Source organism: Helianthus annuus, chromosome 15, assembly GCF_002127325.2.
Source record: "Helianthus annuus cultivar XRQ/B chromosome 15, HanXRQr2.0-SUNRISE, whole genome shotgun sequence".
NCBI classification, from domain to species: Eukaryota; Viridiplantae; Streptophyta; class Magnoliopsida; order Asterales; family Asteraceae; genus Helianthus; species Helianthus annuus.
In genome coordinates, this window is record NC_035447.2 from 136,025,185 (window position 1) to 136,050,897 (window position 25,713).

Below are 25,713 nucleotides of genomic sequence, written 5' to 3' on the forward strand. Positions count from 1 at the left end.
CGGAAGTATTGACCTGATTGTTAATGTTTAAACATTCTGCGTTGTTTTCGCACAAATCACAGTTGATCAAAGTTTAAAGGCATTACTTGAGTCAGTGTATTGCATGATGAGGGGATATGCTGAGATCGTGGGGTCCATAAGAATTTAGTGCATAATTAATATACCTTAACGTATCGGTAAGCATTTCGAAAGTTTTTAGATTGAGTTTAAGTGGATAACAATATCGTCAATCTATGTGAATTGTTTAGAACTTAAAACGATTAAAAGCTTAATGGTACTTGTCATGTGTCTCAAAACTGATATGATCCTCTTTCACAAACTCACAAAAATAGTGTTTGTACATATTTCATTTCTACATTTAAATTTCTATTTAGTTTACATAGTTTGAAAAATCCAAAAAGATTTTCGACAACTGATGATGAAGAGCTGATACTCAAAATTTAAAGGCTAAACATGTCGAACTGATTGTTTGAAAAAGAGTGTTGAGTTGAAAATTTTGAAATGTTTAGATGATTCATTAATTTGAATCAGAATTTAGAATGTTTCAAATTTTTGATAAGCTTTTAAATGAGAAAATTTGTTTATAAGTGTTTGAGATGTGTGTAGGTAAAAGAAAGGTTTCTGATCCTGTTGCTACGGAAAGCCAGGATACAATTCAGAACCTGTGGAGAGCTTAATCAGAGATAAAGCCATGAATTGATCTCGAGGTGATAGCTAATTCCAGGCAGCAATCCCAGCATGGTGAAAGGGGGAGTCTGACGAGGTTAGAGCCAAAGAGACGACCCTGGTACTTGTGAAGAAAGAAAGAAAGACCGATCAAGATTGAAGAGTCGTCATATTGAAGACTCTCACTGAAGATTCCGTCAACATTTAAGGGGGAGTCTGTTGGTGCAGTTGTCTGTCGACTTCATTTTTGTTTGAGTCTTAGTTTAGAACTGATTGTATAGTGCACGCAAAACGAGGAAATGGAATATATAGGTGATTCTGCTCAAATGACACATGGTCATTTCAAGCGAAATCAAGTTCTTCACTTTAAGGGAAATCAGGAAATTTGGTGTTTGTGGTGATTCCGCTTGAAGCTATTTCAAGCGGAATCACATGCCTATATATATCCATCCGAGCGAAATCAGTTGTAACATTCTAGTTTCCGACGGCGAAGCTCCGTCGAAGTGTCTACGTGCTGTAATTTGCTTTCAGATCAATACAAGAGATAGTAAATAGTATTTCTAGTGTTATACAAGCTAAACAAAGACTGAATCAACGAATTCCACCTCTGATTCAGTCTGAGACCTCTTCTGATCGACTCGTTAGGTCGTTTCACGATCCTACACAGTGCCGTCGAAATTTACGGGCTTGTAGTCGAGGAATTGCTTGTAGGTGCACCCTGCACATACGTTAAAATTTACAAATGGTATTAGCGGTTGTGCTATAAATATCCAAATGTATCGTGGTATATCTCAAACGACTTAACATTACCATTGGGTGGATTGTTATTGCCGTTGTTGTTTGAGACATTTCCACTCGTCTCTACATGAGAAGCTGCATACTGGGCTATAGCCGCGGCGATTATCCCTTGGAGTTCCGCCTCAGTAGTAGGCATGCGTGGGTCACGTCGTGCAGGCATCTTCTAAAAGATGATCATGTAGGTCAGGTCGTAGTAAGTAAATAATATGCGTACGTAATAACATTCATCAATCACATAACATCACATGTTATAAAATTAAAACATATAATTCAACAAAGCATGTAGTGAGAACGTTGCCATTGAGCTTCATTAATCACAACCACAATATTGTTTTACATATTTATAGTACATCACATATCATAATAAGATCATGGGGGCTACTTCACCCCCAAAAATACAAATCCGTCTACACATATCATATACAAAAAGTGTGATCTCTCAAAAGTCTTCGTAAGCTGGCTCAATCGCGACTTTCTCACCAAAATGATCGACCTGCATCAAACCAAAAATACCTATGCTGATGGCGGAGGAGGAGGGGGAGGAGGAGGAGGAGGAAAACGAGAGAAAAGCAAGCGACACATGTGTAACTAGTCCTCCTCTAAGGAACGACAGACGCGCAACAAATATGCAATCTGCTGCTCAGATGTCAAGAAACGAACGTCTGAGTCAGGGGAAAGCGGACGTGGAGTGTGCGGTGCTGCAAAGGGGGTCTGACAGTGACAATGCGGATGTGGAGCTCTCTCCAACTCCTGAATACGACGGTTCAGCGCGTCCTGCTGTAGCTGCAGCGATGCAAGTATATCCTCCGTGGTGTACCCCACATGAAATGGGTGGTACGGGTCAGACAATGGCATAACAGAGGGCGTTGTCCACAAAAATGGCTCGCTCGATGGTATGAAAGATGGTGCAGCAAGGGGTACAATATGAGGAAACTGTGACAGAAACAGAAAAGATGATGACAGTACGGGTAGAACAGAAACAGGCAGCTGCCTCGATGACCCCTCTCCAGGACGAGGTGGCGGCTTGTCCTGGAGGAACGTGATGGGTAGATCAGTGCGATGGACGTCAGTGGTGTGTGGGTGAAACAATGGAATATCAGTGGGTGCAGAAACAGGTGCTACGGGAGGAGTGACATGTAGCACAAACGGTGGGTAATCGTCATCATCCTCGATCCACCCGTTGCGGGTGTCAGCATAACGAGGATCTATGTGAGCGGCGAAAGGTGCACGGTCAACCAAGGCCGGCACAGGATCAGGTAATGGTGCATCAACAACAGGATCATCCACCAATGGTGGAGCAATAACAGGAAAGTCAGCAATGGGTATATCATCAATAAGAGGTGCAATGGCCGGTGCACCCATATCAGGCGGTGCAACGGCTGGGGCATCATCAAGAACGAGGTCATGGTCAACAACAGGCTCTGGGGCCATGATGGGCTTGGGGTCAACAAGATCCATATCAAAATCAACAGGAATGTCAAATAACGGATCAATGGGAGCTACGGGCGCCTCTAAGTGCTGGTCCATATGAATAAACTCGATATCATGGTCAGGATCGAAATCAGGGGGGAAAACTGGATCAAAATCGTCATCGATCTCGTGGTCAAACTCAAACCCGTGTGACGGACCAGGTGCAGCAGACATCGCCATGTCGGGGTCGGTGTCAGGAGAGTGATGCTCCACTCCCAAGGTGTGCAAAGAAGCAGATGCCACACACTCCAACGAGTCTGGGACAGGAGAACCAAGAGGAAGCTCCTCTATAGGGGCCTCAGCAATAGGAAGGATAACGTCAGCATCAATCGGGGCCCCGCCCTCATAGTCGTCCTCAGGCGGATCCTCCTCGAACAGATCAATGTCGTCATCAGATACGACATCGAGTGGCACATCCACCATGGGGAAAGCAGCAAGCGGAACGGGAGCAGGGATCACTGCAAGAGGTAGATCCCCAGCAGGAATGCCATCAGCAGGCTGTATCTCAACTCCGATGTCTGGCAGAGCGAACGGCTGAAAATCATCGTCGCCCGTGCTTGTGGTGTCTGATGTGTATACGTCTCCCTCTGATGGTATCTCGTCGTCTGACACAACCGCCATGGGGTCTACTGTGTCTGATACTCCTGTGTCTGAAGAAGAAACCATGGTGTCTGTAACACAACCACACATGTGCACAAATATCAACATGATATCAATTAAACATGTAAGTCACAATAAAGCAAACAAGTAGTTCTCCTAGTCTCCCTAGACTACCCTCCCAGTCTCTTAGACTGAACTTCCTAGCCTCTCAGACTAACTCCCTGGTCTCCAAGACCAACCTCCCAGTCTCTAAGACTAAACCTCCCCAATCTCTAAGATTGAACCCTTCCGTCTCTAAGACTGAACCTCCCTCAGCCTCTAAGACTGAACCTCCCCAGCCTCTAAGGCTGAACCTCCCTCAGTCTCTAAGACTATAATATAATTTTTGAAAAAGTGTATTTGTGCCTTTTATTTGTAAAAATGTTTTGTATCCTAGATCTGGACGTTTTAGTGTATGCAATGTAAAAATGTTTTCGTGAGAGCCCTAGTGATCATAGTCTAGACTCGAGAAAGAATCCTAGTTCGCCATGATCGATGCTCTGATACCAAGCTGTCACACCCTGGCTTTTGCGGAAGCGTGGGTTTATTTGGTGTAACTTCTTAATACCATAGCACAACCGTAACAATGCTATATGAAATAAAAACACATGATAGTCATCCATCCATTAAGTTTTAAATGTTACCACAACATCATTGTTTTAAAAAGTCGACACATGAAACAAAATACAATCATGACATAATTAAAAACATGTTCATACGACATAACAAAAGACTTGACTAGAAATACGATTTAAGACTTGTAACCCGTCCAGGCAAGGGTCACACCTCCTAAACCTGGATGACATCATTATTCACTACGCAGCTTGACGTGATTGCATACCTTGCCAGATCCACTAATTTCCTGAAATACATGTAGTTTGAAAAATCAACAAAAGTTGAGCGAGTTCATGTAAAAGTGAGTATGTATAAACCTTTCATGTATGAATAAAAGTCCCTGGTATATAGCAATAAGGAAAAAGAGATCACCAATGGGTTGCAAAGCCACTGGTATGTGTGAGAAGGTGCAGGAAAACTCAAACCTAGCAAATTTGTTACCGGGCTTCGGCGGTTAGACACAGTCACCTCTATGGGCCGCCCCGGCCTCACGGGTGTGGGCTCGCTACACCCAAATAGATCTATCACTCTTGTGTCCCTCGGTCCTAACAACGACGATTAATGGCCTTAAGTGTTGTACCCACCCCTCACATGATCTAGTAGTAAACCCTCCCTACGCTAACCATACCATGTAAATAAATGTTTGTAATAATTGTCGCATGTATTTCACCCCCGAAGTATAAAACTGAAAACAGTAAAGAGAAAAGGGGGACATGAACTCACAGAAGTGCGTAGTCTGTAACGTCAATCTCAACTCGATCTGCTGCGTGACGACCTACACGTACTAATGTCTATTAGACGAGCGGGTCGTGCCTTGGCTTAGGGTTTAATGTTTTTGAGTTGCATTACTTTGATATTATACTTGTTAAAATAATATTAATTATTTTAACTTAACTTTTGCATTTAGGAAAATAGTTAGGCAACTATTTCGTATTCACACTTCTTAATTATGTTGTAAGTGTATTTCCTTCCCAAGGATGGGGATTTTTTATACATGTACACTTGTAATTTCCGAAAAATATATTTTAAGTCCCACTTAGAAAATATACTTAAATTATTTGTTTAAAACATCTTAATTCAAAATATACATATTTTTTTCCCAAAAATATTATATTTTACTTCATAGATTTTCCAAAATAATATTTTATCAAAAATATACGTGTGAAAGTATTTTTCCGAAATATTACATAAGCGACGTTTTAGTGTTTCGCATCGCAATAAAAATTGCGTAACTTAAATATTTATTTTGTGAGAGTTTTAGGTATTATTTTGGAGTCGTAAATTAATGGTATATATAAGTTATATTATTTTATCCTAAAAATAATATAACTAGTTCACAAAATAATCAAATAATCACACAAGCGTTCTAGTATAAAATATATACTCTAAATATATATATTTAACAAATTTTATTTACGAACTTTGGCACTTAGTATTTTTGTAATAAAAATCATGGCGAAGTTTATTTTGAAAACCAAGTTAAAAATATATTTGTAACACTTACTAGAAAAATATTTTCTAAGTGTTGAGATTTTAGAAAAATTTCGCCAGAGTTTCCTTTGTAAATGGAGGTGTCCATGCTTACTAGCATATCATTTTCTTTTGTAAAATCATTCAAACAATTATCAACCATCAACATACAACCTCTAATTATCAGATTTTGACAAAAATAAGCATAAACATAAACTCATGAACTTGAATATTTATGAAAACATGTAGTAACTTATTAACATAATTATTGAACCTTGTTGCCTTAAAAAATGTGTTTAGTTCCTTTTAAACTTAATTTTTAAGGAGTTTGTATTTTCACAACCTCTAGTCATATTTTCCAAAAATATTTCTTTGTGAAATTTTCTTATTACACAAGTGTTTCTACACTTGTTTATCCACTAAAAATGTATTTAATTTATGTAAGATCCAAGTTTTATCAAAACTCATACCTTTCACTTGGTTCTTTCGAAAGACCACTCATAGATCTTTAGATCTATAGGATTATAACCCACTTTGGTCTTTATTTTTCAAGAAAACTTTCATTTATTCAAGTTCATAGTTATGTGTGGATGATTTCATCATCCTACACATCTTTAACTTTCACGTCTTGCTAGTTCATGTCTTTAAACATGATCTAGCAAGTCTATATGATGAACCATATCATTTTATCTAGTAAACAACAATTAACAAACATAACAACATAAGAATAACATGATTTCATCATTACTTTAACCATACTTCATCACTAGTTAGTTTATGTTCCAAGACTTTGATTATGTTCTTTAGAGTTCTTGAGATTTCACCATTCTTTTTACTATTAACCATCAAAAATATGAAGATGAAGATCTAAGACACTTACTACTAGCACAAGGCTAGGGGAGTTCAAGAGTGTAAAAGTGATGGTTAAAAGAAAACGAGAGTGGTCCTTGAGCTTCCGAACACACCAAGCTTACTTGTATGATCACTAACACCTTTGGATGCCTTTAGATTGCTTGGAAAAGCTTGAATGAAGATGATGGTGGGTGTGGTTGGGGTCGGCCGAACACAAGGAAGAGGAGAGGAGAAGAGTGTTGTTTGATGTTTGTGAATGTGATGAGCTCAAGACCTTGTGGTAACTTATATAAATCAAGTTTCGTCTTTAACCACCATGTAACATGTTCTTTATCAACCAATAAAATAATGAAAAGATCATAGGGGTGTCCCACTTCCCATAACCTGTTCGAGGAGGGGGGTATGGGGTTGGTTTCCAATGGTATAGTTACTAACTAGTTAGGATTAAAGTGTTTAGTTAGTGGTTATGGTGTGTTGTGGAGAGTTCAAATGAGAAGAATTTTTTTGTAAGAAGAAAAAAAAAACAAATTTTAACCAATAAGAATGTTTTATTTTACTTCATTTAATATAAGTATTTAATGTTACTATAAGGGTACATTGGTAAATATACATAAGTCATTAATTTGTAGTCTTCCTCTTTAATAGCTAATACATTAAATTTTTTGTAACTTATCTTCAAAATATATATTTTTTCAAAAAAATAAAATAAAATAATTTAAAGTGTAGGATAAATTACGAGTTGTGTAAGATAAATTTCAACGTGTAGGATGAATTTCGAAATATGTAGGACAACTTTTTGATGTGTGTAGGCAAAAAAAGTTAGTGTGGAGGATAATAGTCTTTATGACTAATTAATTAGTCAAAAATGATAATAAATGAAATAAGTGAAAAACTATTTAATGTTTTACAAAATTACCCTTTGTTCTTTTTCTTCTCAATTAAATTTTCTTCTCAAATGAACCTTCCCCATGGTGTGTTATATAATATATAGTGTGTTAGGGTGTTCGGGGACCCTAACTAGCTCAGAAAAATAAAAACAATGTGTTTGGCAATATTTTTATGTTCCGGGTAAAGTCCGGTTGTTCGGCTGGGTGTTGTCCCGTTAAAGTGCTAAATTAATCCGTAAGGTGTCTTTTATATTACTTTTAGTGACACATTTAATTCCCAACACTTTGGAAAGTATCTAGGACTAGTTTGCCAAGTTTCTGCACTTTACTAGCATAGTTAAATGCTGAATTTTGGTTATTTAGTGCAGAATTCTGCATTTAAAGTATGTTTTAGGCACTTTCTGGCACTATAACTATCACCTAGTGACGCAGTTTTATGGTCCTCACTTCCCTACACTCCCTACTAGTGTAGTATTCTATCTCTGGCTCACACTGGCCTCAAAAACATTGTCTGTCTAGGTGCTGGCATTGTCAGCATGTCTCTGGGTTATCCGTTTAGTGTGCTAACTGTGCTTTGTGCATCAAGTTTGTCACTAATGTTTGTATGAAATAAATAGAGTGACAATATAAAATGTGATGCATGTGTATGTATTTAACAGAAAACAGAAAGCAATTTAATCACAGTGGTAATCAAGCACAGTCATTAAGCATAAATTAAATATTAATTAATTGTACGGATACCTGGAATTGTGAGGGTTGTCACATTATGTAAAGAAGAAAACATGCTACAACTGTGGCATACCCGGTCACATTGCACGAAATTGCACACATCGTCCTTATGTGGCATATTATACACAGAATCAGAGGGTTACACCAAGGGATAGATCTTATTCTAAGCCAATGAAGGTTTAAAAGCCTAAGGCAATGATGAATAAGCATCCTAAGGTGATGGGATTGGAATGTTGCGAAAGCTAAAAGAAAACAAGCTTTGAAACCTAAACAAATTTTGAAAATCAATAAGGTTGAAAAGCAAACCGTTTTGCCAAAGGCACCTAAGAAATTAGAAAAGCCTAAACAAATTTGGAAAGCTAAACATAAAGCAGCAATGTCACCAATCCTTGAATCAAAAGGGGACGTGAGCTTATGGGAAGTATCTTATTTTGATGCTTCAGGAAATCCGAGGACCACGATGGCCTGGGTAATAATGTCTTACTGATCTCCTTATTTTTCAGGGATAACCAAGGAGGAGTTGTGGACAATCCTTGGAATGTTGATAGCAGTTGTTCTATAGACATAACAGGTAACATCTCACTGTTGCAAAAAGTTCTATTTCTTTACAGTTGATATGTTTCATCTGGAGAAGATAAGAGAGGTAAGATAAGATCAACGAAAAGGTACAATTTAAATTTCGTGTTCTAATCTTGATATTGATTAGTTTTAAATATGATGGTGGAACGGTTAAGCAAAAACAACAACATTTTTTCATTTTCTTCTGTATTTCTTTTTGTATATACATTTTCTTTATAAGGTAAATTTGCAAATAAGATTTATGCACAAATTTAGGGGGATAGAGAGAGAGATATCTGTATATATGTTTTAAATTAGAGAGAGAAAAAGACAAAATTTTTTTTTGCTTATATGGGTTCGTGTTAAAGGGTTTGACTAACACATGTAAGGTGATATAGCTTAAAAGACTAGGATTTAATGTGATATGTTGATAGGCTTGACGCTCAAAGTGATAAAAGATACCAAGTGATATAAATATAACGAACTATGTACCATGTGGGTAACATTCCATCGGTGTATGATTTTATGGTCTTAAATCTTGTGTTGATAGATAGCCAACGTCTGAGGTTTCGGGTCTTTATACTACTGAGTCATCCAGGGATATCATGCCTGTCCTTCTATTGCATCCAGATTACATGCAGACCTAGGCACCGTCAGTATATCTTAAAAGAGCCAAAAAGAGGCCAAAAGCCTTAATGGAAGATAAACTTAAATTGAGGGAATTCCATTGAGCTAGAAAGCTAAATTCGTACCATAAAAGGTATTTGTCTAACCCTCGTCGGACACAAACATTGGTCGCTCTGCTGTACGAAAGTACTGACCTGTCACTAATGGTCTGACGTTGAAAAATAAAAGGATGAACTCAGTATACTCACCTGCTACGATGAATTGTTATGCTTACCTTGATCGTGGGGGTTTGCCATGGAATGGGCCACACAGGTATTATAATATAACATATACCTTAAGCATATTACGAAATTGAAAATTGGAACTTGAGCATTAGGTTTAAGAGGACAAACATATTGGAAATCGCTTAAACCAGTTTAAATAAGTTCGTATCGAAAAATGTTCCTTGGTCTGCCTGAGAACGATTTTGATCCCACTACAATTGTAATTGTATATTAGTTTCTTTGTTTATTTGTGCTTCTGTTTATGTTCTTATATTACAAAAAACAAAAATAGAAAATTCAAAAATCCAAAAATCCAAAAATTGAGTGTTTATTTGTTTTATCAAGAATTTAACCGTTCTTGAAGATTTGATTGATCATCAAAAGTTGAAAGGAATTTGAATTGTGAAATTCGAATACAAGTACTTGGATGTACCAAGTGTTCATGTGGTACTTTCCTCTGTTGCGTAGAAATTTCTGCTTATGAATTTCTGAGCATGTGCAGAACTTGATTTCAATCAAGAAACAGGGGTCGATGAAGAATGAGATGCTGTTAGTTGCTGACACAGCATGAAGCATCACAACAACAAGATGTACTTGACTCAGAAGAACCAGATACAAGTCATTGTCTGACAATGATAGTATATGTGAATAAGTACCTGTGAACCTGCTTGAAAGAGAAATATTGTAAAAGAAAAGAGCTGACGAAAATCCCCCTTTCGCATTCTTTGTAAACAGATGTTCAAGCAAAAACTGATAATGTTCAAGATGAACAAAAGACCCAAGTTTGAGGATGAAGAGATGAAGTATCTTCCCACAGAAACATGATAAAGACAACATAAACCTAGGGGGATATTGTAAGGACATAAAATTGAGTAGGTTTACGCTTGTCTTTATCAAACTCACTTATAGGTTGTTTGGACTTAGTTTTCTAGTGGGATTGGGTTAGGCCATCTGGGCTGATTGTTATTGATTTTAAACGAATTGTACCAGACAAGCAAACAACTTGTGTGCAATATTATATACAATCGACTTTCTTGTCATCACTTTCAATTGTTTTCTGCACTCTTGAACGTGTTTGTGATATCCTACGAAGATCTCTGGACTTACAGTTAATAAACATGACAAATGGGCCCCGGTACCATTGTTGGGTGAAGATAGTGGTAGTTCAGGCCAAAAAAGAAAGTCGTCGGATTCGGGTAACTATAATGCGGGTACACCGAGAACTGAGTTCACTAGCGTTATACCCGACATAAACATGACCCCTCACCAACAAGACCACGAAAGAAAGATAAGAGAGCCGCAACACCATCCTATAGTGAAATGGCTTTGACCAAGAAGCTCTCACAATACACCCTTATGAAAGAAGCAAAAGAAGCACGAGAGATAGAGTTGCGACAACTTTTGTATGATCGGGATATGGAGACGTTTACTAAGCCACATGACCATGCTTCACCGAGATGTTACCTTTTATTCTAGCCCGGAAACGGGAGATCGCGAAAAAATATAATTGGCCATGCCCTTTCTAAATTTTTAGTTTTATGGTTTATGTTTTAATTTTCTAGTTTTATTTTTATGTAATGTGTTTTTTTAATTAAATGTAATTTTATTTTGTTTAATATATGTTTTATTTATTTTTAATACATAATTTCTAGAAATAAAAAATATAAAAAAGAAATAGACTCTTCACGTGGAGAACACCCATAGTGATTGTGTAACGCCCACTTTTTCACATTCGAAAATACAATATTGACATCCTATTTTTAACAAAAATTGGGCATGACCTATTCGTACTTAAGCAATTCCCTGTTTTTTAACAATCACCATTCAATATTAATTCTACGACATGTTTCAAAAGACATAAAAGTTGTAACCATACAAGAATTAATCACAATTGTTTTGACCCAAACTACCAAAATAAGATTTAAAATCCTAACTTACTTACGAAACATCCTAGACATAAATTTAACAATTACATTATGAAAGTGTTTTGACCCATTGTAAAAGACGACTTTAACCGGAAGCGCATAAAGGGCGATGTAGTGTGTTCGGTCCGAGCTCGCATCAACAAGAGTGGGATTTACCTATCATACATAACACAAACATTCATTAGCATAAATTCTTAAAACAAATTTCAAGTCTTCCATATACTTATTCTTATTCGACCCATTAGCAAAATTTAACATTCATTTCTCTTTTAACTAACATCCTTAATATAATCATTCTTCCCATTCTAGCATAAATTCCTTTATGCTCTTTTATCCTTACCCTTCGAAACATTCAACATGTAAGCTTTTCGACTCATCCGTACATGATCAATACATACCATACACTTTCTACACATATTTGCCATTTTGACCCATTTTCTACTAATTCTTACTTAAACATTACAACATCATATTTTCCAACATTTCGACCCACTTGAAGCGGGTAAAACACATCCATTATCTTCGCATTTCCTATCCATTTCCAATTCTCAACTTAACACAATTCTAACATGAACAATAATAATAATTTTACACTAGGATTCAAATATCAAGATTTATATTCAAAAATCTACATATAGAGAGAATGAAGTTCATATGAACTTACCGTGGTCTTGCGTTGCTTGTGACTTCAAATGACTCGTGCCTTCTTCTTTCTTCGTGCTTATATGTCATATGACTTTACACTTTTAGCTTTCATATGCTTTGCATCACATATGCATTTTACTTATTCATTATGGCATTAAACGACTAAGCATACATTCATTTTCATTTCATAACATCATTTTATCAAGAATTCATGTCAAAGCACAACTAAATCATTCTAAGGCATTTCATCGAACACATGGCGTGCATACTAACTACAAAGCATAAAGTACAAGTACTTAAAGCATATTTTTTCCATAATTCATCCATTGATTAACATAAGCATTCCCAACTTCACAATTTGCCACCCTAAGCATATATATATTGTTCTAAATCATCTATTCATCAAAATGTCATCAACATTAGACTAATTAGCATGTAGAGCTTCAAAATTTCTAATCTTTCATTGGCATAGAAGTGGGTTTTACCCCAATTCATCATCATATTCAAAATTAAACATTTCTTAACATCTACACATTCATAGCAACCAACATTCATGCAAAATTTTACATTACATTCACGAATTCCACAAAACCCACTAAATCAAACATCACTAAATCACAAATTTCGACTTACTTGATGTTGGAGATACATAGGTGGTCAACATTCCTAGTTCATACATTCGATTAACCTTCAATTCCCCTCTTAATTTGATGGATTTTATGATGTTAGGGTTTTGAGGGGAATGCTTCCCCTTGTCTCTCTTCTCGATCACACACCCACACTTTCAAACACTGAACATTTTTTTTGTTAAGTGTTTTATTTACACATTTATCATTTTCACCCCCTCATTCTTTTATAACATGCCATTTCCCCCTTTCTACATACTAACCTAATTAATCTTCATGCATACATAAGATTTTATATTTACTAAAATTTATAAAACTTCAATTATGGTAAAAATCTATATTTACCATTTCATTTCGTCAAAATATTGAGATTATAACATTATAATATGACATACGAAATTTGGGGTGTTATAAGTCTACCCCCCTTAAAGAAGGTTTCGTCCCCGAAACCTGAATACATACATTCTAACGAGTTAATCTGTATCCCTTCATAATTACATACCTCGAACTTCGATAACATGCTTTCACTCGATCATCCCTCATTATGAATCGGTTGTTACTACTCTAAACTTGTCTAAGACACTTGGTACTTCACTCTTGTATGAATCAGAGTGATCCTATTACATTATTTCATGATTATCGTTCAATTATTCAAGCTGATTTCTTAAAACTTATCTGTCAGATTATTCATTCCCGCATACCTCTAACATCTACTTAGGGGAAATAATTATCATAATATTCATACTTGTTCATTCCTATTCATTCATATAAAATCACAAATCAAACATCATTCAATAGTTTCTAATTAATTAGCTTCTACATACTCCCCATCCTTCCAGGGCCAATATCAACCAAATTTTTTTTTTCATGTCACTTGCTTGATAGTTCTCTTCATACTTTTCTTGCAATACCTACGTATAATCTTTACTCGAGACCAATATTTCTTTCACTGATAATCTATCATAACTGTATGGTTAACCACAACTTAATGCATACGTTTATACAAATCGTGTACATACTCAGTTATACTTGTCATCATATTCCATAGCTGTCATACATACGTCATTCCTTCTAGCAATTGTAATACTAAGACAATTACCTAACATTGTATCTCGAAGGGTTAATTCTTATCTATATACTTACCTAGATCCCGCTACATGTGAGATTTTAAACTTATTACATATGCCACTCCATTTCACGTATGGGTTACATAAAACTTGGCACAACCATTCATTCGATAATTGAGATTACACTCTATCACGTAGGGTTGTTTTATAATACAAACCAAGAATCATGCGTATAAAAACTTTAACTCTCGAACATTTCTTTAGAGGTTTATCTTCTAATAATTCCTCACATACGATAGGGAACTCGACAGAGGGCAAGATTTATTCAAATATTCATCATATTTTACATTCCACTCAACCCCTCTTTATGTAACATTCCACTTCTAACAGTTACGCATTCTTATATTTTCTATCTAGCTTCCTTCGGCGTTAACCTTTCACATCTTCCATACAGTTCTTTCTAATTATTCTAAATTTGGCATACTAAGCGTGTACCCCACTTTCTTAACAGTTCCTCACTTTTCTTTCCTTTCTACTACCCATTTTCCGATAGGTGGGTCGGACTTTACACTTTTAGCTTTCGTATGCTTTGCATCACATATGCATTTTACTTATTCATCATGGCGTTAAACGACTAAGCATACATTCATTTTCATTTCATAACATCATTTTATCAAGAATTCATGTCAAAGCGCAACTAAATTATTCTAAGGCATTTCATCAAACACATGGCGTGCATACTAACCACAAAGCATAAAGTACAAGTACTTAAAGCATATTTTTTCCATAATTCATCCATTGATTAACATAAGCATTCCCAACTTCACAATTTGCCACCCTAAGCATATACATATTGTTCTAAATCATCTATTCATCAAAATGTCATCAACATTAGACTAATTAGCATGTAGAGCTTCAAAATTTCTAATCTTTCATTGGCATATAAGTGGGTTTTACCCCAAGTCATCATCATATTCAAAATTAAACATTTCTTAACATCTACACATTCATAGCAACCAACATTCATGCTAAATTTTACATTACATTCACGAATTCCACAAAACCCACTAAATCAAACATCACTAAATCACAAATTTCGACTTACTTGATGTTGGAGATACATAGGTGGTCAACATTCCTAGTTCATACATTCGATTAACCTTCAATTCCCCTCTTAATTTGATGGATTTTATGATGTTAGGGTTTTGAGGGGAATGCTTCCCCTGGTCTCTCTTCTTGATCGCACACCCACACTTTCAAACACTGAACATTTTTTTGTTAAGTGTTTTATTTACACATTTATCATTTTCACCCCTCATTCTTTTATAACATGCCATTTCCCCCTTTCTATATACTAACCTAGTTAACCTTCATGCATACATAAGATTTTATATTTACTAAAATTTATAAAACTTCAATAATGGTAAAAATCTATATTTACCATTTCTTTTCGTCAAAATATTGAGATTATAACATTATAATATGACATACGGAATTTGGGGTGTTATAGATTGAGTGCAAAATTAGGAGTGAAGAGGAGAGTTGACATGACATAAGGTGATTGGCTAGGTGAAAAGTTTCCCACTCCCCATATGTTTGAACACCCCTTTTCCTTTACTTTAATATACACTTTTTTTTACTTGAACTCTGATATAGGGGTTGATTCCGGTATAGACCATATTTATCCTACAAACCGTAAGAAAAATCCTAGCACTTAAAAAAAGTTAAATTAGCACATACTAAAACAATACATACATAAAAGTAGCACTTTTAAATTATATTAGCACATAAAAATTAATCAAGATAATTGATTTTAGCACACCTTCCTCCGGCTTATCACCGGCAGTCTGTTCAGGGTTCCAAACTCAATGATGCTTTGTTCTTTGAAAGATCTATCTCGTGTCTGGTACTGCGCGGTTCCACTCTGCAAGAACTCTGTGTGAAATGATATCAGCACTTTTTTTTATTAGCACATTGAAAACAAAAGAAAGATCCAAATAAAGAATTAATTGCTTATTAGCATAATTATAAATAATTCAAGATAATTGATATTATTTAGGCTATCATTTTTCCATTTCTCTATAATTGGTTGGATGTCACATGTCACTTTTTAAATGGTTATTACAGTTTGTATACGAAATGTGGTTTGTATTTGATCCTACTCCTTATAATACATAAATTAATTATGTGACCCGCTATCCCACTGCTTTGTAACTCAGTTAAATCATTTTGTTAGACAATATTTTCTTTCACACTTATATTCATTTTCTTCAAAAAAGATTATCAATATTTATTATTATTTTAACTGTAGACTAATTGTTTTAAAGAGAAACATTAACAGAGGATAGAATACTCAATTAGGATTAGTAGTTTTTTTCTTGTCCTTTAAATATAAAATTATCCTTTAATTAAATTGACACAAAATTGGCTTGTTTCAAATTCTAATGGGATTAAAAAGTAACAACCATAATTGAGATATTAAGTCAATGATTTTGTTACAATTTTTAATATGCACATGAGATATCATAATTGGTGTGTAATGTTAGGTGACCTTCATACTTTAGTCTCTTAGGCGCATGATTGATCTTAGATGGTCCATGCCACAATGCCATTTATGCAATGTGTGAACATTCATCTATTATTACCTTTGACCACATCGTGGTGTAGATCATTGAGGTAAAAAGGGAGGGACAAAATTATCATTTATTATAGATTTAATCGGGTTAAGGATAGCAGTGGTGAAACAAAAAACAAAACTAAACAATTTATAAACTATTTAATGGAAAACATTGAACCCAACTAACCCAACAAATTAGGGGTGAGCAAAAACCAAACTACAACAAAAAACAGAACCCTTAATCGAAAAAATTAATCGAAACCGTCCAAACCGAACGGTTATGGGTAGGTGAATATGATTAACCGACATTTTGATTACGGTTAAGGTATCTTCATTAACCGAATTTAACCGAACCGAACCTTACTTTTTTTTTAAATTTATTTGTGATTCTTTTTTATATTTACATTTGAAGTTAAATAATTAGTAAGCATTAGAGTTATTTTTTTAATCATCTTCCTCTTAGTTTCTTGTCTTTATTTATTTGTGTCACTCTTTTTTTAATTTATTGTGTTAGCAAACTAAATATCTATATCCAAAATATGGTTATATTAATTACTTATGAACTAAGTAATTCATTTTTCAGTATACGGTGTATGTTATGTAAGCTAAAATAATTCGTATAAGAACATAATAAGGTTTATTTATTGAAAAATCAATAAACTATTTATAAGAATACTACCATATTTTTATCTAAAAATACCCAAATAATATATCGGTTAATAACCAAAATAACCATAACCAAACCATAACTGCCGATTAACCGAACCATGGTTAACCGCCTATCGGTTATGGTTATAGTTAACACTTTTAGATTAACCAAAACAACGGTTAACTGACTCAGCGGTTAACCGACTTTGCACACCCCTACTATGCATTGGTTGTGTTTTTAGTAATTGGTTATGGTGAGTCCACTTTAATTATATGTTTTTATGTACCGAAAAAAAAACACAGTTTATTTCTCTCTCCACTATTTTAATGATTGTATAATATCTCTTTAATATATAAAAAAGTGTTCGGATAGTCTCTGTGGTTTACTCAAATTACACTATAGTCCCTACATTTTTAAAATTATAGCTATAGTCCTAAAGTTTTGTAAATTTGTTCTCGGATAGTCCCTAAAACGGATGGAAGTTAGTTTTTGGTGTTAACTGGGTGTGAAATGACCTAAATACCCTTACTTGTTAAACTAATAATTAAAAAGTTGAAAAAAAATATAATTAACACTTAAAAATTATGTGGGACCCACCACCCACCTCACCTTCTTCATCTTCCCCAACCGGTTGATGCAATGGGTTTGTTTTGGAATGATTAAAAAGTTTAATTAGGTTGTCGCGGGTGTGCGACAGTCTCTATTCCGGGATCGGAATCACATATTAATCTCGCCAGAATCGGGTTAATTGCAGGTTTGTAGGTTATTGGTGGTGGTGGACTTGTGATGATGGTTTTTGTCGGGAGAGAGAACAGAGAAAGGTGGGGTGAGGTGGGGGTGGTGTTGTTATGTTGTTTTAGAAGAAGTGGGTCCAACTAATTAATTTATTTTGTTTATATTAAGGGTGTTTTAGTCATTTCACACCAACTTAACTCAGAAAACTAACCTATATCCGCTTTAGGAACCATCCGAGAATGAATGTGGAAAAGTTGAAGACTATACATGTAATTTTAAAAATGTACGGACTATAAATGAAAACAAAGCAAACCACATGAACTATCCAAACACTTTTCTCTATAAAAAAACATAAAATGTGCATACAGTTTATGTGCACATGTGCACTTTGATAAATAATAAACCATCAAAAAAAAATCTTAAACGTATTGAAATTTACATGCATTCTACTTGATCTATATAATAAATATTATAAGGTAGGATAAATCTATTAACCTCAAGAATTTACCAATGTACAAATTATTATATGGATTATTCGGATGGTCATAATACAAATATGAACATAAAATAAACATCTAATTCACTAAGTAACCAAGTGAGGTTAACTAGACTAGTGATTCCAACATGATGTGGTTGGAGACTTGGTGTAGTCTTGCTCACCTTAGTGCTTGGAGATTACTTAGAGCATTACAAAAATAGGAAATAGAGGTATATGAACCTCATGTTTCTGGAATAAAACCTTAACACAAAGCATTCAACATATAAGTTAGTTGGTGGTTTGATTTAGTTCGCAAACGTTCCAAGAACAAAGCTCAAGAAAGACAAGTTCATAAAGTTAAATCCTAACTTAAACCTCAAAAGTGTGAATATGTGGTATATCATCTTTATTTACCTTGGTAAATATGTGGTAATACTCCTAGAGGTTATCCAAGGAAGGAGAAGGAAGAAAACAAGAAGAAAAAGTGTGAAAACAAGTTCAAAACTCACTGTCTTGAACTTAGAACAATCTGCCTAGACTTGAAATTTTTGAAGATTTGAGAGTGTTAGAGAGAGTGTTTGTGGTGTGGAAAGTGTTTAAAAGGTGGTAAGGGGTTTTATTTATAGTTGAGATTAGGGTTTGGGTGTTAAATGAGGTGGTTGGGGGTTGAAAGGAGGGAAAGAGGTAAAAATCGCGAGCTAAAAATACTTACTAACTAGGGACCCCTTGTGGACCACCGGAAAACACAAAAATTCCATTTTCACCCCTTGAGTTGTTTGGTTTGTTATTTTATTCCTTAAGCTTAAAGTTAAGCATGTTTTTAGGGTTATAACGTGTACGCAAGTATGTGTATTATAATACCATGTAGAGTTAATTGCCCAGATAGTCCATGTGGTTTGTCATTTTTTCACCTTTAGTCCCCGACTTTCTAAAATTACATGTATGTTCTCTATGGTTTGTTCGGTTATTATTCGACTAGTCCCCTGTCAGGATGGAAGTTAGTTTTTCCAGTTAAGTTGATGGGAAATGACCTAATTAACCTTTTTCATTTAAATCAATATAATTAATAACAATAGTGTTAGGGGTTAATTTTTATTACTTGTGGATCACATATCCTTAGACCAGCCTGGATCACTGATCCTTAACAACTGATGCAGTCTGAGGATCATGGATCCTTATTATTTTTATAACTTAACTAACAATTGTACTCTGTATATTTTCGTAATGGCATGTAGGTCATGGACAATATGGATTGAGTCATGGCGAAAATATCGGACTAGACTCGTTGAAGATGCTGCACATGTGGAAATGGTTCAACGTTAACTTTCTTGGACGTGGTCATCCACCTTTTTCGGACTTGTTTGTTATTTCCATTTAAAGGGGTTGATCAAGTGTTTAGAGATTATTATTGCTATTAGCAGAAAACACACACTCTCTCTCGCGAATACTAGCTCTCGAATACATTCTCACTCTAGCAAATATTGTACAACACTTGATCAACTTCCGGAGTTGTAAACATTTCTAGTTGAATACATTTGATATTGATAGTTTTCAATATCCGAGGTTTTTTGTGCCGGAGATCTCATTAAGATCTAGGGCTTTTTCCTTGTTGTTCATTACATTTCACACTTGTTCATTCATTTATTCAACATACACTACCTCACAAAATCAGATTTAATTACATTATCCTTTGTTTGATTTTTGACCAAAATAGTTTGGCGCCCACCGTGGGGCAAGTGGTGCTTCCATTTTTTTTTTTTTGAAAAAAATCTGTTTTTTCTTCATTTCTGTTCATCATCATCATTTCCATGGCTTCTCAAGGAAAATCCACTTCAAGTGTCATGCCGGTGGTTACCTCATCTCGATCGTATTAGGTTAGAATTTACATGTTCTTGATAACGAAGTGGATTGCGGTCCATTCTAGAAACGTTGATAGCTTCTTTCACCTAAGTCACGTGACACTAAATTTGTTAATAATCAAACGCAGCTAAATCGAGTTAAAACGTTTAGGAACCCTAGGTCTTGCATTTATCGAACCGGGTGTGAAACTTGTTCTTTCTTTATTGTTTAAAATCAAGAAATCAGTTTAGTGAAACCTCGAGTAATTTGTTTTCATAAGTTTTAATCAACTTGTCGGTTAAATTCAGACACCTTTTTTAAAAAAACAAACTAAAATTCAGTTTAGCAAGCTTCATAATTGTTTCAAATTAATAATTGACCTAGTCTCGGCACAAACCACAGACTCTACGTGCTTCGACCCCTTGCTACCACTAACTATTAGTTTGAGGTAAATTGGGATTATAAATTTCATCTTTGATCGGGGTGCAACACTCCGATCAAGTGTACGCATAAACATCTGCTCAAGCATTTCATCGAACACCTTTTCTTCATCCTAGACCTTAATGTCACCCAACATAGAACAAAACTCAATCAAAAGTGTATAAGTCGCCAAAACTCTCTCCCTCTTCATCAAATCAAGAATCACCTCCACTTCCCTAAGCTCAGATTTCTTCAAATGTGAATCGATCAAAGCATCATACGTATTCACATTTAGTTTAACCCCCTTCACAACTATCTCATCCACCAATTACTTAGCCTTAACACTCTTCCCAACCTTACACAACTCCTGAATCAAGCATTTTCGGAAAAAAAATCGACGCTAACCCAAAAATTCCACATCTTTTTTAAGTAAGCAAAAACACAATAGAAGACCTATCATCAATCATACTAAACCCGTTATTCTTCATATACTCAAAAACCTCCAAACTATCCTCAAACCTTCTATTTTCCGCGTAAACACGAAACAGAGTATCAAACAGCTTCCCTACAACAATCTTTCTGGCCCCATTATAATTCTTGTAAAAAAAACCTTGTGCATTCCTTGGTTCATATATAGAGAATGGGATCACAGGCTCGTTAAGTTTTATGAATTTTGGAAGTACAAATGTTTATTAATCTCATTTATTTTTTGTTGTGTTTTGAAAACTTATAAGGTGAGCAGGTGGGTGTCTGTCACACCCCAACCGATGGCGGAAACATCATAGTGTGATGAAAACGAGATAGCAAGAGACTTCATAACAACTAACTGTGACAATATTTAGACAATTCAAATTTCATTGATACTAAAAGGACAATTACATTGTTTGAAAGGAAAGGTACAACAAGTTACAAATAACGAAACAACGTGAAACAAAATACATAAGTTTAAATCTAGGTGTGTTTCTAATCCACCCTATGTAATATTCTTCATCGTCATCAACTAGTTTCCTGCAACATTTATTAAAATAATGATCAACAAAAAGTTGGCAAGTATACAAGTTTAATTACATAACATAATTGTGAAATAACATTGTCTCATATCCAACATGGTAAATTGCATACATTGTTATTATCATACTAGCATTTGTTAACTATAAGTCAAACCAAAGTGTACCGCAATTGTGCATACCATTGTCACCGAAGCGACAAGGTTGTATAAAAGTTTACTTAACAATACCACAAGAACACGGGCGGTGCATTAATCCTATAGCGCTATAATTGTTAAGGTAGGTTTGCAAAGTTAATGAGCATATAGAACACAAGTATAACATATCATGCAATAACAAGAATAATACAAGTATCATGTTATTAACGGATAGAGTATGTGCGTAAACAAGTTTAATCGTCATTCGTGATTTGTATAAGTGTACATGTTGCGCCCAAAGTGTTTAAAACGGGAAATGGGATCGAGTATACTCATGGTTTGCATATTAATCCCACATACGTGAGTTGAAGAGTTTGAGATTCGAGAACACCAAAGTTACCCTACATTAGGGAAATGAAGGTGTATAAGTGTTCGGAGTTTGTAGAGAATTCGGATTCGGAATTAGGTATAAAAAGTATATGTGTGATGAAAGTATATCTTGTCTAAATACTCATTTGGACACTAAGTTTTTATGTGTTTTCATGGGTCCTAAATTGCCCATTAGCATCACAAACAAGGAGTCTAGAAAGGAAGATAGTATAACCTAAGTTCATGAAACTTAACCATAATCAGGTTAACATCAAGAATTCGGTTAAATATATATATATATATATATATATATATATATATATATATATATATATATATATATATATATATATTATAGATTATATAGTTTAGTCCATCATGTGTTATCATGTATTGTCATATAAGTCAAGCATGGAGGTAGGATGGTTAGCATCCATTAAAACTCATTATATGAATTTACCAAAGCACAAGGTTATCAACATACTTGATAACCCGGTTGGTCATGAATGATAAGAATTATAAACTAACTAGTTTGCCAAGTAGCCAAGTAAGATCAGCCCGGGTGTTCTATACCCATCATGGCAACTTTTGGAGGTGCGGTGGGGTTGTGTTACTTTAATTCTTGGAAGCTACTTGGATGAACATAAACAAAAACAAGTAAGTGTGGTAGTGGACCAAGTTTGAAAAGCCCAAGCTTCAGTGGTTCACACATTTAGACACATGCAAGACTCACCATATGAACAATGGTGAACTTGGATGGTCACACACTTGAAGGTTGCTTGGAACTTATAAAGCAGAAAGTTTAGGAGGTTTTTGGACCTCTAAACTCATGGGAATCAACCCTATTCAACACCATAACCATAGGTTTGGTTAGAAGCAAGATAGGTGCATGATTCTTACAAGAAAACTAAGATTAAATAAGTTTAAGTAAAGTTCTTCTCCAAAATAGAAAGTTAGAGCTAAAAATGGTGATGTTCCACCTTAGTTTACCATGGTAAACTTATGGAAATAATCTTAGAGGTGTTCCAAGCTTTCAAGAAGAAGAAAAGATGAGTTAAACATGAAGAAAAGTGAGATACATGCTCACTTTGGCACTTAGAGAATTCTGCCACAAACTTGCAAATCAGCTGATTGTGGAGTGTTTAAAGAGTGATTAAAGAGTTAGAAAAGTGAAAATGAGGTGATGGAGGCTTGGTTTTATAACGGTGAAGTAGGGTTTAGTGTTTAATGAGGTTTGAAGGTGATTTGGGAAGGAGGATAGTGGAAGAAGATGGCCAATCCGCATCAAGGAAACAACTCGCTACGGATCCATGGCCTTGGCGTTGCGTGAAGCCCATGTGGGGGTGTTTTCGCGTGACGCGACGCCTCTATTAATCAAACCAATTTCATTTTGTTACAAATTAGTCCCTAAACTTCCAATTGTTTATCATTTTATGCTAGAAGTGTCGTGTAAGTATCGTGCAACGTATAAATGATAAATCAAGTATATAATAAGTCTCGGTTTGCATGCAAATGTGTATCCAAGTTTGATTGTGTATAAGTATAAGCATAACAAGTGTAAGTAATAGCCATGATAACAGCTCAACATCAACAACCTTATTTAATATTGATTGAATAGTCAAAATAGGTTGTTATAATATATTTTTGTAAAGGATTTTAAAGGAGTAATTCACTCCATAATGTGTGGCTATCTTTCTGTATATATTCATATTATTCTTTAATGTAAAATATCAAAGAGTTTTATTCTCACATGGTATCATCTGCCTAGGTTACTCTGCCCAGCATCCATCATAACCCTACCTCTTTTCTTTTCACTTCTCCTCCATGGCTAGACCTACTAATTCATCTTCTTCTTTCGATCCAACCACCACTCTGCTCCATACTCTCCAACATCTCATCACAATCAAACTCACCTCCACAAACTATCTCCTCTGGAAAAGCTAAGTTGAACATGTCCTTTCCTATCTTCATCTCCTTGGACACATAGACGGCTCCTCCGTCGCACCAACGGAAACCATCACCGCTGATGACAAAACCACCCCAAATCCAGACTTAATTAAATGGAAGGAAGCAGACCAAATAGTGCTCCTTTTTCTCCATTCAACCCTATCTGAAGAAGCCATGGTGGAAGCCATTGGACATGCCTCAGCCTATCATGTTTGGCAGGCTCTTGAACACGCTTATAGCCATCAGTCTATCGAGCGAATGCACAGTCTTCGTGACTCTCTCTCCGTCAATTACAAAAAGGTACTTCTACTGTCTCCGAGTTTTGTCGGAAATTCAAATCTCTATGCGATCAGTTGGCGGTTATTGGTTACCCGGTGATCGAAGAAGATAAACGGCACTGGTTTCTCTACCGTCTTGGCTCCTCCTTTGAAACATTCTCTACCGCTCATCATACCGTTAAACCCTCACCACTGTTTCGTGATTTACTTGGCCAAGCGGAAAATCACGAACTTTTCCTACTAACCTTAAATGGTCACCCAACACCTTAAGCCGCAATTTCTGCCCAATCTCATTGTTTTCTATCTCAGTTCAAATCCTCTCGTGACTCCTCCCAACAATGCCATTTTCGAGGATCATCTAATTCAAGCCGTGGTCGCTCAATGAACACCAGACACCCTCCCCATTGCCAACTGTGTAGGAATGAGGGTCATTATGCTAGTATGTGTCTTAATCTCTCCAGCTATGCTCAAAAAGCCATACCGCTTGATGCGAATCTAGCTCAAGAATTTCCAGCTCAATGCAACTTAGCCCAGAATACTCCGGATTGGACCGCCGACTCTGGGGCCATGGCTCACATGCTCCGATCCATCGAAGGTCTCGATGAATCTCATGCTGATTCGGGTAATAATCATGTCACCTTTGGTAACAGTCAATTGCTACCCGTCACTCAAATCGGTAACACAACCATTAATAACATACCCTTAAATAACGTCCTTGTTGTTCCAAATCTTACAAAGAATCTACTCTCTATTAGTAGATTAACAAATGATTCACCCGTTGATGTCTTATTTTCTAATAATTTTTTTTTTCACGTTCAGGACCGAAAAACGGCGGCGGTGCTCGCTAGAGGCACATTTGAGAACGGATTTTATGTCCTATCTCAAAGTCACAAGTCCTTTGTTATTGCTCTTGCTGCTCCTCATCTCCGAGCCGCGTTTAATAAATGGCATAGCCGTTTAGGCCATGTCTCGTTTGATGTCATTTCCAATTTGAATAAGCTCGGACACGTATTTGTTACTTCTTTATTACCCAAACCGGGTCTATGTTCATCTTGTTAATTATCCAAAGCACATCGTTTACCTTTTATTGAAAATTATAAACGATCATCACATGTGTTAGATTTGATTCATTGTGATCTTTGGGGTCCCGCACCTATTGCATCTACCGATGGATATTTGTATTATGTTATATTCGTAGATGACTTCTCCCATTTTACTTGGTTTTACCTGTTAAAATTCAAATCAGATTTTTACAATATACTCATCACTTTTCTAAACTTTGTAGAAAACCAGTTTACACGTAATGTCAAAGTATTCCAAAGTGATGGTGGCACTGAGTTCACCAACAACCAGGTACAAAACCTTTTCCAACAACAAGGCATTCACTATAGCTTGTCATT

The 25,713-nt window shown here is 35.6% G+C and overlaps 1 protein-coding gene and 1 long non-coding RNA gene across 2 annotated transcripts; both read right to left on the reverse strand.

Moving 5' to 3' along the window:
* Window positions 1–2,052: 2,052 nt before the first annotated feature.
* Window positions 2,053–3,600, reverse strand: LOC110914306 (calphotin-like). Its single transcript, XM_022159108.1, has one exon. The coding sequence runs from the start codon at window positions 3,598–3,600 to the stop codon at window positions 2,053–2,055; it is 1,548 nt and encodes a 515-aa protein (XP_022014800.1).
* A 7,848-nt stretch (window positions 3,601–11,448) lies between these two features.
* LOC110910526 lies at window positions 11,449–12,907 on the reverse strand. Its single transcript, XR_002576227.2, has 3 exons — window positions 12,778–12,907; window positions 12,164–12,219; window positions 11,449–11,655 (listed from the first exon to the last, which is right to left on the reverse strand). It is a non-coding gene; the product is annotated as an uncharacterized LOC110910526 (long non-coding RNA).
* Window positions 12,908–25,713: the final 12,806 nt, after the last annotated feature.